Source organism: Gossypium hirsutum, chromosome D06 (assembly GCF_007990345.1).
Source record: "Gossypium hirsutum isolate 1008001.06 chromosome D06, Gossypium_hirsutum_v2.1, whole genome shotgun sequence".
Lineage (NCBI taxonomy): Eukaryota > Viridiplantae > Streptophyta > Magnoliopsida > Malvales > Malvaceae > Gossypium > Gossypium hirsutum.
Genome location: NC_053442.1, coordinates 479,126 through 496,646, shown reverse-complemented (window position 1 = coordinate 496,646; position 17,521 = coordinate 479,126). Strand labels below are relative to the sequence as shown.

At 36.1% G+C, this 17,521-nt stretch overlaps 1 protein-coding gene and 1 long non-coding RNA gene across 4 annotated transcripts; both read left to right on the top strand.

The window, feature by feature from the left end:
* The first annotated feature begins 131 nt into the window (after positions 1 to 131).
* On the top strand, positions 132 to 10,473 carry LOC107935077 (uncharacterized). Of its 3 annotated transcripts, none has more exons than XR_005914379.1 (3): positions 187 to 396; positions 591 to 10,217; positions 10,459 to 10,473. It is a non-coding gene; the product is annotated as an uncharacterized lncRNA (long non-coding RNA). The 3 variants fall into 3 exon arrangements; XR_005914381.1 differs by having other exon boundaries at positions 551 to 10,217; XR_005914380.1 differs by lacking the exon at positions 10,459 to 10,473 and having other exon boundaries at positions 132 to 396; positions 591 to 9,159.
* Positions 10,474 to 13,711: 3,238 nt separating this feature from the next.
* Positions 13,712 to 17,146, top strand: LOC107935058 (BEL1-like homeodomain protein 11). The gene is made up of 4 exons (XM_016867603.2): positions 13,712 to 14,320; positions 14,406 to 14,713; positions 16,373 to 16,433; positions 16,522 to 17,146. Exons 1-4 carry the CDS (start codon positions 13,889 to 13,891, stop codon positions 16,639 to 16,641), a joined length of 921 nt encoding a protein of 306 aa, XP_016723092.2. The 5' UTR covers positions 13,712 to 13,888; the 3' UTR covers positions 16,642 to 17,146.
* The last annotated feature ends 375 nt before the right edge of the window (positions 17,147 to 17,521 follow it).

Genomic DNA, 17,521 nt, shown 5'->3' with positions numbered 1-17,521 from the left:
TTTAAAAAAGTAAGTTTAATTATAACAAAGAGTCGAGTTGTTTTTTAATAGAAATATTGTCTAAAATATTAACATGTCTAGTTGGGAAAATAGGAATGCATTCCCCAATTCAGTGGGCCCACAACCAAACCAACGTTTGGTTGGCTGTAATTGTATTACAGCCTGATTCCATTCAGCCCCTATTACGTGAGAAGGCTGTAATAGCCATTCATTACCCACATATTTGTTTGGCTATTCCGTCTCTTTTCCCATTACAAGAGAAGGCTCTTTTTTTCCCATTTTCCAATCTCTTCCCTCCTTCATCTTCTCCTTCACTTTCTTGCCATTTTTCAGATCTTCTCCTTCATCTTCTCCCACAGATCTGCAACTTTCTCTCATTCTGTTCCCATATTTCAGGTAATTTATTTTTTCCTTCTTTGATATTTCCTTCATTTTATCAGTTTCAACAGTTTTTCTTTTCTTCATTTTATCAGTTTTGAAATTTTTAACTATTTGCTTAAAACCCATTTATTGGGTTTCGTTGTTTTTTTCTAATAATAAAATTCCGCAGCGTGCAAATTAATTTCCAGTCTCAAAATTTCTATGAACAGCTTTTTTGTTTTTCTGGTTTTTGGAGGCCTGAAATTTTCCGGTTCGTCGTAGTTTCTTTCTCTTCAAGGTAAGTATCGTTTCAATTTCCATAGCCTTTCGATTTATGTTCGTTTCAATTCTCCACTTGGAATCTTTTTTTTTTGTTTGAAATTTTTTCTCAAAAAGCAAATCGTGTTAATTCGGCTGTTGATTCTCATTGTCGAAACCCATTTTTTATTTTGGAAAATCGGGGATCGGCTTTTAAAATAGGAGTCGCCACCGATCTTTTATTGAGGTGAGATCGGATCACCTTGAAAATAATTTTAGGTCTGCGAATTTTTAGAAAACAGGTTCGGGAGTCGGTTACGCACGAGGAATGGTTAGCACCCTCGTGACGCCCAAAATTGGTACCAAATTAATTGTTTAATGTCTTAGAGTGGAAATTTTGAAGAGATTTTAAAAATACAATCCTTTTAAATAAAAATTTTGAATGAAACGAATCGGAGGGTGAAACTCATTTATTTCAAGGAAATAGATTGCCACACTCAATATGTTAGAGTGTAACATTTTAAATCCGCGAAATTAAGTTTATCTCTTGATTTTTTTTAAACCTATGCATTTTGAGAAGGATATCTGATTATTTGGGTCAATCGAGAAATCAAAACCCAGTAAGTTAGGGTTCAATTTCTTAAAATTCCTAAACACCAAATATTGCCTTTATTTATTTGTTAGAAAAATCCTCGTCTCGAGAAAGCAATACGTCATATCCAATGCGTTAGGACACCACGTATCGAATTCTCGAGAATAAGCTTTTTATTTTGGAATTTTTATGTTCAAATTGAAAAAGGGGTATTCGGTTATTTAAATTCAACAAGGAGAATTGAAGCCCAGTAAGTTAGGGCACAATCCTCTTGAGAATTTTGGATACCGAGTATTTTGTAGGTTTATGTGCAAAACGATTTCGATGTTTTCCAAACAAATGTAATGCGATTGAATGGTAGTGCATAATTCAAAATGATAATTCGTAAATTACGATACATGCTAGTGTACGATAAATCATCAAATAATATGAACAAGCAATGGATAAATTTAAACAAGAATGACAATGATAACCTCGATCATACAACATTCAAAAATTAAATGAATTATCAATCTATTTTAAGAGATAAAAATAACAAGGAAGAAAGAATAATACATATTGATTTTTTAAAAATATATATGTGAAATGGAAGGTTTAATATAAAGAATAATATACATATAATGATGTATATAGAGGTTGAAATACAAAAAATATAATAAAATAGGGTTTTAAGATATAAATTATATATAGCTTTCTTGTAGTTCCGCTTCTTGCTCTAAAAATGAAGAAAGACTTGTCGGAAATCCCCGGTTGGGTTGGTCCAACCAAGAAAGGCATGGGAGTCTTTGGGCATTGCTTGGGCCGAGTTAAGTAAAGGACTGGTTACCTAGAAGCTAAATAATAAACATGAAAACTTCCCTCTTACTTAACATCGCTAAAAATAGTTTTTATACTTTATATTTGATTTTCGATCTGAGACTATAGTTCTCAAGAACATATTAAAGCACTCCTTGGAGTTCCTAAAAAATACACTCTTTCTGCCATATTGTTGGTTGTGCTTTTTGATTGTGCGCAGCTTTCCCAGACCATATTCTTTCTTCTTCGAGCATTTCGACGATTTGTTGAATCTTATTAGGTGAGGGTACTTTGGATTTTCGTAAATCGATAATAAGGCCAGCTACCTGATTTTCCAATGGGGTGAGCTTTCGCATATGTGAGGCTTTGTTAGCTTAGCTCCACCCGTTGGTGCCGGTTGCTCCTGCTGCTCCAACTCCCTCCAGATGTCCTCTTGGTTGACTTCAGCAGCTTGGATTTCAAACAAAGGAGAAACAGGCTCCTGAGCTAGTGGTAGTGGCTCAGAAGCTTCCGGCACCGGGGGGAGGGCTTGCTGCACCTCCATCGAATCGACCTTATCTTCCTCAAACTCGCAAGCTGCGACGATGATGATAGGAATTAAAAAATGTTAGTATGGAGTTGAACAGTAGCAGCACCAAAAGAAAAGTAAAAAAATAAAATAAAATAAAAGAAATAAAAATATCTGAAGAAATTTTAAGGTTCGTGATAATAGATCTGGGCCGGTTGAAAAGGCTCTTTTTCTTCTTCTTCATTCTCGACATGAAAATAAATCAACAAAACAGCCCTTCCATATAGGTGCATGAACTTTGTCAATAGATTCCTAGCTAACTCCTCTTCCATTGATCTTGATTAGTTCCAGCTTGTTGAGAGTTCTCTTTTTTTTTTTGAATCGGACCCATTTTTAGACCGTCTCCTGAAATACCTGCTTATCCCGCATGTGCTTTCGGAGCCCCCCACTCATTCAATCACTTGCTTGTGATTGCAGCCATTCCCCGAAAAGGGAATTGTCCGCTCCCGTTCATGGGATGAACCGAACATCGTTAGGTCCCGAATTCTGCGAACCACCGGATCTAGACCAAGATCTCCATTACGTCGTACGAGATATCGATCCGAAAAACTTACTTTCAGTTGTAAGTTATCCATTCTGCTTCTATCTAAAGTGATGCTAGGCTGCTTCACACAGGTGCGCTTCGCTCGGCCACATGATGAACATGTTTTGAGCTAACTGCATGTCGAGCGCTTAAGCGGAGCTTGTGGTCACTCGTTCCTCGCTTGTTCCAATCCTAGTAAAGAGCTTCAGATCCGATTCTACACTAAATACGATATTCCATTCCGGCCCTCACTAGCTCTTCGCTTGGTTCTACAATGAGCATGCCCGAGGGGGCTACTACGCTCACCGCGCATTTGCATCACCACCTGAGCTTCGCTACCGCTTCGCCCAGCTCCTACGCCTACCACAAACTTGAATCATCACGTGGCTGCTAAAGCAAGCTAAGCTTCACACGGCCCTGAGGAAGCCAAAAAATCCTCTCCTCTCATGGCCGAAGGCTCCGCAACACGTTGGAGAGCTTTTAGATCCCGCCCTAAAACGACCATTCTCCTAGAGTTTCGAAGTGATCCTCATTCTCACCGTAACCTTCTTAAGCTGAAAGAAAGCCGGGCAAGAATCGTATTTTTTGGTAGTACGAAGGGGGAGCAGAATCGTATCTGGCAGTGGTTCTTCGGATCGATCACAGATTCTCGGCCCCGTCGTTTGGCTTCCACTCCAGTTGACCTCTCTTGTTTTCATCCCCCTGTGAGAAGGTAGAGAGCAAAACCAACCCAGCAACCCACTTTTACTATGTCCTATTAGTAAAGCATTTACTTTTTGCAAGGCTTGCTGAGCTTCTTCATGTGACAGACATCGCAAAAGTAATCCGTCGAACTCTCGCCGATAGAGGGCATCGTTAAAGTATACGATTTTTTAACCCCGATGGGTTTCGCAGTCGACCATTTGATAGCCCTGTTCCTGAATATACAGAACTAATAGGGCTTCGATGAGCCCTAGATGTAAAGGGGTTAAAATACCTCTAAGCAATTAGAAGAGCGCGGAATTTGACCTCCCTCAAATGGATGGATCTGGGATTGATTGTGGAATTCGAGTAGAGAGAACCCGGGGCGGGCAGGAAGATACGCTAGGTGGAGTAGTCGCTCTGGAGCAGGTTCTTCGACTGGATCAATGCATGTCTGAATCCTAAAAAAATCCCGAAGGTCTAGTCTAGAAAAAACTCGGATTTGGTTGGGTTAGCCTTTTGGTAGAAAAGGCGGTCACAGGAAGAAATGCCCTACCAATGACAATATCTTTCTTCATATACGATACCGTCCGGTTTGATATCCGAAACTGTAGATATGACACAAGAAAGAAAGATAGATATTCCCATGGTAGGAATAGGGCAGTTGCACTAAGGAAGAGAGCTAGGGATTTGATAAAGGTGATAGGACAAGGTTCCAAACCTGCCTTAGTCCCAAATAGGGCGCAAGCTAGGGACATTACTATATGAATGAGACTTCATCCTTATCACAACCTAAAATTTGGAAAATGCTCCTCTAGTCCCGAGCTTGGTAAATAACGCCGTAGGAAATTCAAACTTTCTTTCGGCCTTTAAGTGATAGGGGGAAGTCACTCTTGCGTTCTCTCTCTTGGGTGGGTCAGTCTCGCTCTCTCTTGTCGGTAAGTATATCTGTCGTGGTATTGCTGTTGTGCCGCGCCGTTCCAATAGTGTTTGTGAATTAATAGTTTTGAAAAAGAAAAAAGAGTGCAAAAAAGGTAAATAAAGACCGTAGCCAAAAGCAAGGGATTCCCCGGGCCCAAACGAAAGCGAAGGCAGCGGGGTAGGTATTCTCATAAAAGAAAGAAATGAAAACATGCAGGGAGGTAAGAGCGGGTAAGACTAGGTTATAGCAACACAACAGAGGTTAGACAGCTCTTACCGGAGTAAGAGGTTTCGGGTCATCCGTCCCCTTGACCTAGACACGAACTAATCTTTCTCTCTCTCGAATGTATGCCCGGTTTTCGTCGAATCTTTTTGATTACTTTCGAAAACAAACAAACCGTCTTAACATGATGAATAGTGGTGCCCACTTGCAGAGCCTAGTCCTCCCTGCAGCCTTTGAAGTAGACTCTTTCTCGAGTGTGATCCTATCCCCAAAGCCTTTTTGCAAAAAGAGTAGGTAGCGAGATAGATGACTAAAAGTTTTTTATAAAAGCGGATGCTCTTTGCCCTAAATATTAAATTAGTCAAGTCTAAACGCCCTGCAATCAAACAATCGGAAAGCCTTTTGACAACCTTACTAAGAGAAAAGGGAAAGATGCGCTCAATCCGTTGCTTGTTGCTTCAACTTATTAGTAGGAGCTCGTTAGCCCTTTCCGCAGGCTGCTATGCTAGTTGTAGCGCGCTAGCGCTTTACTAATAGAATATCAAAATAAAGGGGACTCTATCCAGATCTAAAGAATTCGCCAAAGAGACTTCTTCTAACTAGGAGAGTCAGCAAGCTACCGGAAGCAAAGCTTCTGATCTGGCCCCCTTTGAATTTCCAATTCCTCCTTTTCGTTCTACTTAGGTGGATCAATCCGAACTGTCGACAGAATATAAAAAAAAGAGGTTTTTATTCCTGTGTAGACACCTCAACGAACTCATGTGGACACTCCTCAGCCCGAGGATAATCTCTCAAATAAACATTAAGATGTTGACCCGTTTTTCTTTTCTTTGCTGATTCCTCTCAATGAAATTTGCCATGTTGCACTAAGTTACTTACGGATGTATGCATGCAGTCCGGGAACACTTTGGGGTGAACACCCATCCAAACAAGTAGGGTCAATAGTTCAGCATTTAGGCCGTAACATTTAGAAACAAAAAAAATCTTTAACCCAACAAGTGCTCTCCGAACCAAGCTAGATAGTCTCCTATCACTAGGCTCACCAACCAACCTGGACTTTGATCTTATTATTCCTACCTGATATCAAAACCATAAGGATTGTTTCCAGCCATGAGTTCCCATATGACATAAGCGCTCTTGGGTGGGCTAGGCCATTCCATCAAATCTTTGAGAAGGGCCCCAATCTCGTATTTGATGGTCGGCGTGGCGATAGGCTTCGCTTCTACGACTGCCTCCCCAGCCGTTGCAAACACTGAGCGAGAACGGTAAGGGTCGCACAAACAATGTCGTTGCGCGGGGATGCGATTCGCCAAGCTAAGCTGGGGCAAACAAAGCCGTCCGGCCCTACCGGATTAGAAATGCGAAGGCTTTTCCTTCGAAAGGAGACCAGAAAAAGAAAGAGCTATGCTATTGACCGACCCTTTCGTAGTGACTTCGAATCAATAGGCCTCTCCTTTTTTCTTATTTTGTTTGAGGCGGGCCGAATAGAGAATGAAATGTAGAAATAGGGGAAGGGTTCCAAACATTTTTTTGGTTTAAGGGCTGCTCGCCCTACCGAAGTACCAAAGGCTTTCGAGGCGCTTACACCTCCCTATTACACGACCTAAAAAAGGCTTTCAGTAGCGCCCTTAGAATCTAAGCCTTTTTTTTGAAGCGCCAGTAGTTGTAACAGTGGGTAGGGCTTTCGTTCTTATCGCTCCGGGTTTCGATCTATATGACCTCCGGCGGTACGAAGTACACCTCTTCTGTAGAGGCAGGTACGATCTTTTCCCCTATCCTATTGTATTGAATCAATAAAAAAAGAGGTCAGTGCTACGGCCCCTATTGTTTGATCCAATATTGACCCGGGACGAGCCCCGACTTCCATAGGTCCTTGGTTTGACCTCCCGTAGTGGTCCTTGCTTTTAATAAAGCGGAGCGGGGCTAATTTCTCGTACTTGCTCAGTGTGCCCCCTTTCGTCGAGTGCCCCGCCCGGTTCACTGGGCTGTTGGCCTAACAAGCACTTGCCCGCTGCTCCTGCCGCCCGCTTGACGGGCGGAGCGCTCGTTATCCTTACTGTTCTCTCTGCTGGGGCCCCTCTCATTGCTCTAGCCATAAGCTATGGCAGCTCCAGCTCACAACCACAAGGGCCCGCCCTGCGAGGCCAGAGCGGGTTCAGCGGTCAGCCTCCATTCGAATTACGTTAGGGGGTCTTTCGCTTTTGCCAGATCTAGAGAGATACTACGAGTCCTCCATCCCAGATTCCATCGCCGCGGCCATCTGGTTCACCGGTACTACCAAAAAGTCTCATGCTTATGTTACTGTTATTGATGGTTTTATTATTTTTGACTACGAAGGCCCCGGTCGTGCTTCTGGTTTCCATTCCCATCATCATATTGATGATAAATCTCCTCGTGCTCTGCCATAAGAACTTGGAGTCCGTATCATGGTGAAGGTAAGGTAACGCTGTGATTCTTGCTCAAAAAACAGACCGAACGCGTTCGAGTAATTGGCTCGTCCAACCCGGCAGCATTCATGAATCGCTCGTTCAACTGTCCCTCGGAGACACGGTCGAGAAGTACCATGCATGGTTGCCCTCCGTCCTTTTTTTCTCAGTCCCACCCAGAAAGATACGGCTCAGCCAAAAAAAAGTGAACGCCCCTGCGCGAGCCTTATTTTATTAGTAAGGTAAAGCTTTGGCTCCCTAAAGACTAAAAAAAGAAAAAAAAGGGGGGGGACTTCTGCAACGGGCTATGCCACCCAAACCAACTAAGGGAAGTCGCATCCGTCCCATCGCAAGCACCTACAACGTCATGATCACATTGGTTTACCCTTTTTTCTTTGAAATGCAAAGGCATATAAAAGGGTTAAAAAAAGTATTATAAAATAAGATCACAAAAATACATATATATATCATACTAGATTAACATAGAAAATATATAAAATGATACATGATAAAAGCATTACAAAATAATACATAATAAAATAAAATAATGTAAAATAAAAGTAAATAAATAGATATAAACCAACACGATAACAACAACAATAATAATAATAATAATAATAGCATTATAAATTAAAAGAAGACAAGGACAATTTAAAAAAAAAAAATCTCAAGGACGTCTTTGAAATAAGTGTGAAGACAACCAAATCGAGAACCATTGCACATCAGAGGGACCATTGCTGTAATTTAGATGCACAAAACTAGGTCTTCAAACCCAATCAATGAAAACTATGCCGTTCAAACATGGATCTAACTGAAATTGGAACTAAATATGAGGTAACAATTAAAAAACGAATAAAAATCGAATTAAAATGAAAGCAAATACGGAGGGGCTCGTTGCGCAATAATCCCATCAGACCCAAAGTGAGCGGATCCTTCCCTCGGGTCGGGTCACCGCGCGGGTTGCTGGGGTTAATCGACCAATATGGCGCCGTTTTAGGGCCACTGAAACAGGCCCTAAACGGTGCCGTTTTCTGCACTATAAAAGACCCGTCCTAACCCTAAAACCAGTCTGTCGACACACAGATACCAGCCTCCACCCCTCTACGCCGCTTTAGCAACGAAAGCCCCCCATTTCCTACTCAATCTTGGCCTGAACGGAGGGGGATTCGGCGACGCACCAAACCAGGTAATGTTTCTGAACTCTTCTCCCTTCTTTTTCTTTATTTTATATCTATGCTTATGTATATGATTAATAACGAAACAAAAAGAAAGAAAAACAATCGAAAAAGAATGGAAAAGAGGAAAAAGAAAACCTTTTTTCTTTGTATTGATCGTGTGTAAAAAAAAGGAGGCCCTTTTTACAGATTTCGTTGGCTCTTTTTATAGCCGAATAATAAAAATAAAAAAAACAGAAATACAATGTTTTTCTTTGTCTCTGCTGCGTTGTTTGCTCTGTTTGCAGGTACGTTCGTACGGTGACGTGGCGCGGCGTGTACGGAGGCTTGCGTGATGGTGGTGCACGTGAGGATCGTGTGTGAGGGCAGTGGCTGCTGTGCGCATGGAGAGCGGCGGCGATGGCTTGCTGCAAGTTGCTAGGGTTTCTACAATCGGGTTGGGGATTTGGGCTATAAAGGGTTTGTAATTTGGGCCATGCTTAGGTTTGAATTTGGGCTTCTGTTAATTGGACTGTTTAATAAACTTTTTTTTATCTATTGGGCCGGGCAATATTGGGCCATTACACTCATCATTATGGTTCATGCTACTAGTTCATTAACAGAAAAAGCATAATATATATTTCCATATTTTCTTTCATTTGGCTTTGCAATTGCATGTAAATCTGTTGTTGAAGTTTTCAATTGGAAATGGTTTCTGTATTTTTTTTTGAATGATCTGTTTATATTGTGCTCTGGATTTAATAAAAAAAAAGAAGAAAAAATTACCCAATTTACGTTTGTTGAAGTTAGCTTTGAAAACAGTATTATAAAGCATGAAGTTTAGATTGTGATCTGTTTATATTGTGCTCTGGGTTATTCCCCTTATCATTTTACCTATTGGATGTTATACAACAGTTTTAGTACACTGTCACTGCTCAAACAGACTATCGAGGGAGCCTTACATTACAACATTACATTATTGCACTGTCCCCAGCATCTTGTGGTCAATTTAACTTTTACTTGTTTTATAAGAAAGACTCATTTAGCAGCTCAATAACTAATCTTCTTGGCTGATCATAGCAGCCAGTTTCTTCTCAACTCACTCCCTAATTTGTGTATATCTAATATACTTGGAACAAGATATGAGTTTGGTAGTTTTTGTTGGTTTATAAGGACAAGGAAATAATTTGGACTTTCATAACATGTTAGTATAAATTACAAAAAGAAAAGAAGATTACATTATGAGACAAATGTACTAAGATTATGGCACATGGAACATATATCTACGCTTGTGGGAACATCCTATCCTAGTCCCTTGTGCATTTATGCTAATGCTAGCAGTAATGTAAGAGTTTTTCGGGGGAAATTCAACTCTTGAGTAAACTTGAGATTTGAGTGCAATAAATAAAAACGAATATTTTATCAATTATTTTAGGCTAAATGCCTAACTGTTTTGTATGTCAATTACCAATCATTTTGCTTTGCCTGCAAAGTTGAACATAGTCAAACATTCATTTGAAAAGTTGTGTTGCGAACTATACCTTCTTATGTTGCTTAAAATTCCTAATGAAATTGAGGTACACTTCTTCTAATTTATATTACATGCAGTGCATCTTTGAAGACTTATGCTCATGATGATATATCAGTGGGATCTTGGATGATGGGTGTCCAGGCAATTTATATAGATGATAGTCGTCTTTGCTAGCATTAGACAAGGTGAAATTGCCTCCATGCTATATTCTTGTTCAAACTTTTTTACAGCTTTTACAATGCAATTTTGAAAAATAAAGAGACATTCATTAGGTAGCTATTATAAGCATACATTTCTGCCCTTTTTTAAAGTGAAAAATGGGTTATGATTTTATTTATAAAGAATACATTTTAAGGTGCATGGTTCTACTAATTTAACAGTGCAGCTTATTTTGATGATCAGTATTTTGTACCGTCTAATTTTCAGATAAGGTGTGTTCTGTGGCTTGAAAGAACATGGCTAACTCTGTTCATCAGTTTAAAGACAGCTATTTTGTGGGTTGTCTGTCAGTATTGCACTGAGAGCGGTTTTAGTGTCTAATATTGCTTTTCGCCACATCATGCAAACATTTTTTCTGGATACAGCAGCAGTGAAGAATTTCTGGGAGCATTCGGTGGATCATTCATTTATTTTAGATGTAGATATCTATATAGCATTCCTTTTAGAGGATGAACCACAGATTAATCTGCATTTGGCGACTACTGGTTGGTTGGACAGAGTATTTTGTTTGATTAGTTTTATCAAGTTCAGTAGCCATTTTCATCTGTTGCTTAGATGTAATATTTGTTCACATTGAATATAACAGTACGGTAATGTCAAAAGGTCGATTAAAAACCTGGATTTTGCATTTATTTTGTTTTTGCTTTACTATGGAAATTGCAGAAAATAAATTTTGGCAACTATGATTCCATGAGATTATGTTATGATTTTTATTAATTCATATTTTAATAAAAATTACATGAAGGTGTCAACAAGAAGCGGAAAAAATATCAGAAGATTTCTTGTTTACCATTAAAAATCATAGTTGTGTTGATGATATTTTGGTAACTTTTTATGTTTGTAATATTTGGATGATGTAATGACATGATAGAATTTCATTAAAATGTAACTTTTTGATGTTGTAAAATTTTATAACATATGGATTATGACATCTAAACTAATGAAATCATGTAACTTTTTGTTAATATATCAATATTATGTTTGGATGTGAAATATTGTTTCATTAATGATATTTTAGCACATTAAATATGTATTACAGTTTAAAAATAATAAAGTAGATTATATATTATTTTTATAGTATTATATATTATGATTTTAGTAAATTCATATAATAATTATATTAAGAATTTTATTAAATTATATATTATTTTATTAAATTATATTTAATAATAATTATGTTAAAATATGGTTAAATTATTTATTATTTTTATTAAAATATTTTTAATAATAATTTTATTAAAATTTAATAACAATAACAATAATCATCTACTTAAAAAAATTCTGCTAAGGGTATTCTAGTCATTTTAGTTTTTTTTCCTTATACTATTACAACATCATTTCATTCAACCAAACACAAGAATACCATTACAGTTCTATTACATTCCATTCAACCAAACAATTGAATTACTATTACAGCTCTATTACATTACACCTCTATTCCACGCCCTAAGTTTTTTTAAAATGGCAGCTTGTATGGTAGTTCAAGTGTACTTCATACTAATTTTTTGAATTTTTATGAATTATTTATATTTATATTTTATTTTTTGAATATTTTTTATAAAATTTAAATTATTTGTTGATGTGACATATAAGACAAATAATGTTATATCAGCATGAAATACACATAAACTATCACATGGGTTGTCACGCTAATATCATTAAAAAAATAATATTTTAGTTAGCATTTCTGTTAAAAAAATTTGACTTTCTTTTGAAAGGTTGAGGTCAAATTTAGTTAAAAGAATAATAGTCAAATTGGCAAAAAAATATAAACGTTGAGGGTTAAATTTATTATTATGCCAAAATTAATTTGTACAAAGCTCCGACGCAAATTCATGAATGTTTTAACTCATGTAATCATATCAGGTTTTATTTGTCTTTTTTTATATTGGTGTGCAAAAAAATTATAAGAAAAAAAATGTAAAAAATACAATAAAGTCAAAATGATTGTCTGCGTTCTATATTAACAAAAATAATCTACTAAACACTAGGTAGAATATAACAAAAATATCATCTAAAGCACGTGTTTAGAGAGGGTAACCAAAATACAAAGATGCTCACTAAGTTGGGGAGTAGTTTTATAAACCCCTTTAATGGAGATCCTTTATTTTTTAGTTCTTTGTATATTTGTTGTGACTAGCTATCGGACTATTTACTACTCATTATGCGTGCTGCAAGGGCGGAGTCAGAATATTTTTTTAAGGAGGTCAAAATTAAATTGTAATTTTTATGATAGTAAAAATAGAATTTAATTATTTTAATAGTATATCCCTTTATAGTTTTTAAAGGATTAAATCAAATTTTTATCATTTTTAAGAAGAATCAAAGTACAATTTTACCTTTAATAATTTAAGATTTTAAAAATTTTAAAAGATTTAAATAAAAAATTTCCACTTAACCCTTAATTACGCCCCTAGTGTGCTGATTTCACTATAAAAATAATGTATATTGCTAATTAACACAATAATTTTATCATCTTAAATCTAATTTAAAAAATATAATTAATCCAAACCTAAATTCGATTCAGTTTAATTTCTATTAAATTAAACTCATTCATTACGAAACTACCCACAATTGACAGGTTGACATGAATGTTGCTAATGTACTCAATGCCATGCGGCTAAAATTAATGCATGAATTAGACAATGCAGGCTTTAAAGTTTAACCTATGAAACGTTTGTGGGGTGACAACTTAAAGAATGATGTCGAAGGAAGTGGCAATCATTTCACAAAACCATCCAAGAGGACCACCCAAAACATCAACATCTGTCTTTTATAATTGCAGGTTTTAAATGTTTGAGATTAGTCGTACTCCTGATCCCAGTGAATGCAAGTAAACCCTTTTAATAACTATAATTTCAGGATTTGAATTATTTGTTTGAAAAAAAATGTTCCCAAATTATTTGTTGGTCCAAAAGATTAAACATCGCACCTAAAATTAATCTCATTGTTGAAAACCCTATTATATCTCTATATTGAGAGTTAGATTGTTTTCTTTTACTAAAAAAAATAAATTAATTATTGTATGTTAAAATAAAGAACAATTTAGTCATTTTTTGTTAAAAATTTAATTCATTTGTAGAGATACATGACATGCCACGTATACTCTAATATATAAGACCAATTGTTAACAAAAGAACTAATTTTGTCCTGAATCTACTATGCATTAACTAATTTATCTATTTTAAAAAAATAGGTATTTCGTACTATTTTCACCCCGTCCCCTTTTCTCTGACAGCAAAAGAATTCCATTTATACATACATATATATATATATATTCCTGCAAGTCCTTGAAAGATTCCGTGATTTTCACTGTCATTTCAACATCCCAATGCATGACTTACAACAGCAAAAAAAAAAAAAAAGCTGCAAACTTGATGCCTTATGGTTGTTGTTTTATAATCAGGGATGAAGTTTGGGGGACCACTCTTTTCCCCCATTGTCATCTTCTTCACTTCTTCTCAGCCAATAACATACATACATACATATATACATACATACATACATATTTCTCATTTCAGTTCTGTCACATGGGGTAGTCGACTCAGTGAGTCATTGTCATCTGATACTGTAATAAAAGTGTTCATCATTTTTCTTTTTTTCCTCACAGGCTAGTGTTCTTGATTTTCTCTTAACAATGGAGTCCCGGCAGACTCCGAATCGAACTAGTCGTATGTTACACCATTTTGATGCTTATAACACTGAGATTAGCCACACAAGACACCTGATGGACCTTCTCGGAGCACCTAACGACTCGTACCGTCACCACAGAACTCAAACTCTCTCGTTATCACTCGGCTCTTGCATGCTCGGTTCATCGTTTCCTGGGGCAGAAGATTCAGGTGATGACTACCCTTTCATAGGCCATCCAACTACGTATGTTATAGGGAACTCGAGGTACCTAATACCAGCTCAATCCCTCTTAAATGAACTCGTCAATGTCGGATTCAAAAATATCGACGAAACACCAAAGCTTTCCTCCGAATTCTTCAGAAGCAAGATAGTACCATCGCCCGATAAACACGAACTTCACATCACACTTACGAAGCTAATTGGATTACTTGAGGAGGTAACAACTAAACCAATTACCAACTTACCATGATTTTCTTTTTATTCAAACACGATTCTAACATCGATTATCGGTTCATTTACAGGTCGAAACACAATACGAGAAATATAACAACCGAATGGAACAAGTGGTTTCGTTATTCGAATCGATTGTTGGTGTAGGAGCAGCAAGGTGTTACACTGCTTTGACATTGCAAGCCATGTGTAGACATTTTGGCAAGCTTAGAGATACCATCTTGACTCGAATAAATCGCATTAGAACGAAGGTTCGGCACGATTTTATGCATAGTAACACATTGTGTGTTCAAAGACAAGTATGGAGACCTGTTAGAGGATTGCCTCAAACCTCTGTTGCAATACTTCGGTCTTGGCTATTCCAGCACTTCCTTCACCCGTAAGTGGACTTTTGTTTACTCAATCAATTCATTTTTCCATCCCGATTTTGATCCGAATTGGAAAACTTGATTAGATTAAGCTTGATCTAACTCGATTTGGCTGTGAAGGATTAAATTATTGCTTTGGTCTCTCTAATATGCTCAAATTTGATATTTAATTTTATAGTTTAGTTTCGGGCAAAATATTATGGAAGCCTTTGTACTAAGAGTCAATTGCATTTTGCCTCATTTACTCAAAAAACGGTAAATTCGTCACTGTATGTTAGATTAAAGAGCAAATTAATCATTTCTATTAAAAATTTCACCCATTTAATTTCTACTATTAAAAGCTGACGTACAATGACCAATTTTTAACAGTAAAATTAGATGAAATTCTTAACAGAATGATCATTTTACTCATTAATCTAATATATAGGGACTAATTTGTCCATTTTTTAGTAGAAGGAGCAAAATGCAATTTGACTCCTAGTACAAAGACCTCCATAATACTTTTATCTATAATTTTGGCATAAATTTCTCTTTCTATTTTGATAACACTTTTAGTTAGCCTGACTATTAAAACACCGAGCTAGATTTTTCTTAAAACTATCCCTTTTAACTTAAAAAAAAATTCATGATAGTATTGTGAGTTGAAAAAAGTCATTGTTACCTATTTGAATCGATTTAATATCAAATTTGAGCATAGTAGACGACAACCATAAAATTCAAGGGGGTAGGAAGTCACCTGCAAAGATAAAGCCAGGGAGCAGACAGGGGCCTTGACCCCCTGTCAAATGGAAAAAAAATAATTAATAGTCCCCCTTAAGTATTGAATTTTCATTCTAAGCTTTTTAGTCATTCAAATAAATAGAAAAATTATAATTTTAGCCCTTTCTAAAAATAAAAAATATAATTTAATCTTTTTTAGAATAAAATTTTTATCGTTGGCCCCTCAAAATTTTAAAGCAGGGTAGTTAGTACCACACTAGTGGACGTACCGTTTTTCTACTAGAATTGATATATATATATATATAGGTATCAGTATGTTCTGGCGTACTGTTTCGGATTTATAATTTTTTAAAAAATATTTAGTATAGGTATATTTTAATATTTAAAAATATTAAATATAAAATATTTATCAATTATACAAAATAGTCATTTAATGTTTTCACTGGTGTGAAAAGGATCTTTTTGATGTTTTGTTTTAGCACTAGAACGATGCTCACCGTCCGGAATGGTTGAAACTGGTGCAGAACTGACCACCATGTTTTAAAGTTTTATCTTGGCTCCCCATTGACAAAATTTCTGGTTTTGTCCATGGTGATTTAGGCCTTTCAAATGGTAAAAAATGCTTACTGAATTCATTAAAAAAATATAAATTTATAAATTAATATAATAAAATTACTTTTTTGACGGAACTTATAAATTATAACCTTGAAAGTATAATTAGACTGACCATAAAACAATCTAAACTGTTCAACCCAAATCGATCTGAACTTGATTTAACCTGAATCAAAATGACTCGAATAAATAATCAAAATTAATCCAAACCCGTAATGAAACTATCGAAAAGTTCAAGCCTCAAACTCCAAAATAACCTGAAAATATCCTAAACCTCAAATAACTTGATCAAGATTAATCATTACCTAAACCAATTTTGTTGTTTGGTGTTTTAACAGGTATCCAACAGACTCTGTGAAGCTAATGTTGTCATCACAAACAGGGTTGACCAAGAACCAAGTATTAATTCTTTTATAATCTTATTTAAACTTTACCCACAAATTTATCAATTTGTTTAAGCTTCAATTGATGTTGTTGTTAATTTCAGGTATCGAATTGGTTTATAAATGCTCGAGTTCGGCTATGGAAACCAATGATTGAAGAAATATACAAAGAGGAGTTTGCAGATTCTCCACAACACGTCTCTCATGATCTTATTGAGGGTTGATTCAAGCAGTGGGAAAAAAAATTCTGATCTTTCTCATGATATGATTTAAGACTTGGTTTTTGTTGAGGAATCGACTCTTTCGAGAGAATTTTTGAAGTGTCATGTGTCGGGTATTCAGCCAATCCCTAAACAATCGAAAGTATTATTCCTTGATGGGGGGTTTTGTCTCCTTACTGTGCCGAGAGTCAATGTTCCATGAGCAGCTGTCTAGTGGGCCTGATTCACAGAGTTGAAGCATCTCAGTTGGTAGACTTACAAGACTCAAGGTCTAAAGGAGAGATGTTAGTATAGAACGTATAAGCCACTTACCTGCAATTGTGATACCATTTGAGTTAAGTGTCTTCTAGGCCTTAGGTTGGTGTTTGAGTCCTCTTGTATGCAAGTGAGCTTTAATTATTACACATCTTGTACTAACATATTTTCTTTAAGTTTTGTAAGTACACAAATCAATGCACTCCCAACTTTGTGTACTTAACTAAATCCAAATATTTAACGAATTCAAATATCTAACGAATAATTTAATTAAGTACTAGCTTACGACACTATTAGTGTAATAATATAACTTAAATAATACTTGGTTGACTTGTGAGAACTCAATTAAGGGTTTATTATATGTATAAATAATAATGATTAAAATAGTAATACTCGAATTCAATATAATTTCAGATTCAAAACATATTTGGGAATTCAGTTTTCATAAAAAAAAAGCATAATGATAAATAAATCCATTAACATTTACAATTTTTGTCAATTTGAACCTTATTCTTTTTTTAAGCTAAATTTGACCCCGACCTTTTAAAAAGAATTAAATTTGGCCATCAACCTTTAAAAAAATCGGGTTGTTTTTTTTTTAACAGAAATATTGACAAAAATGTTAATT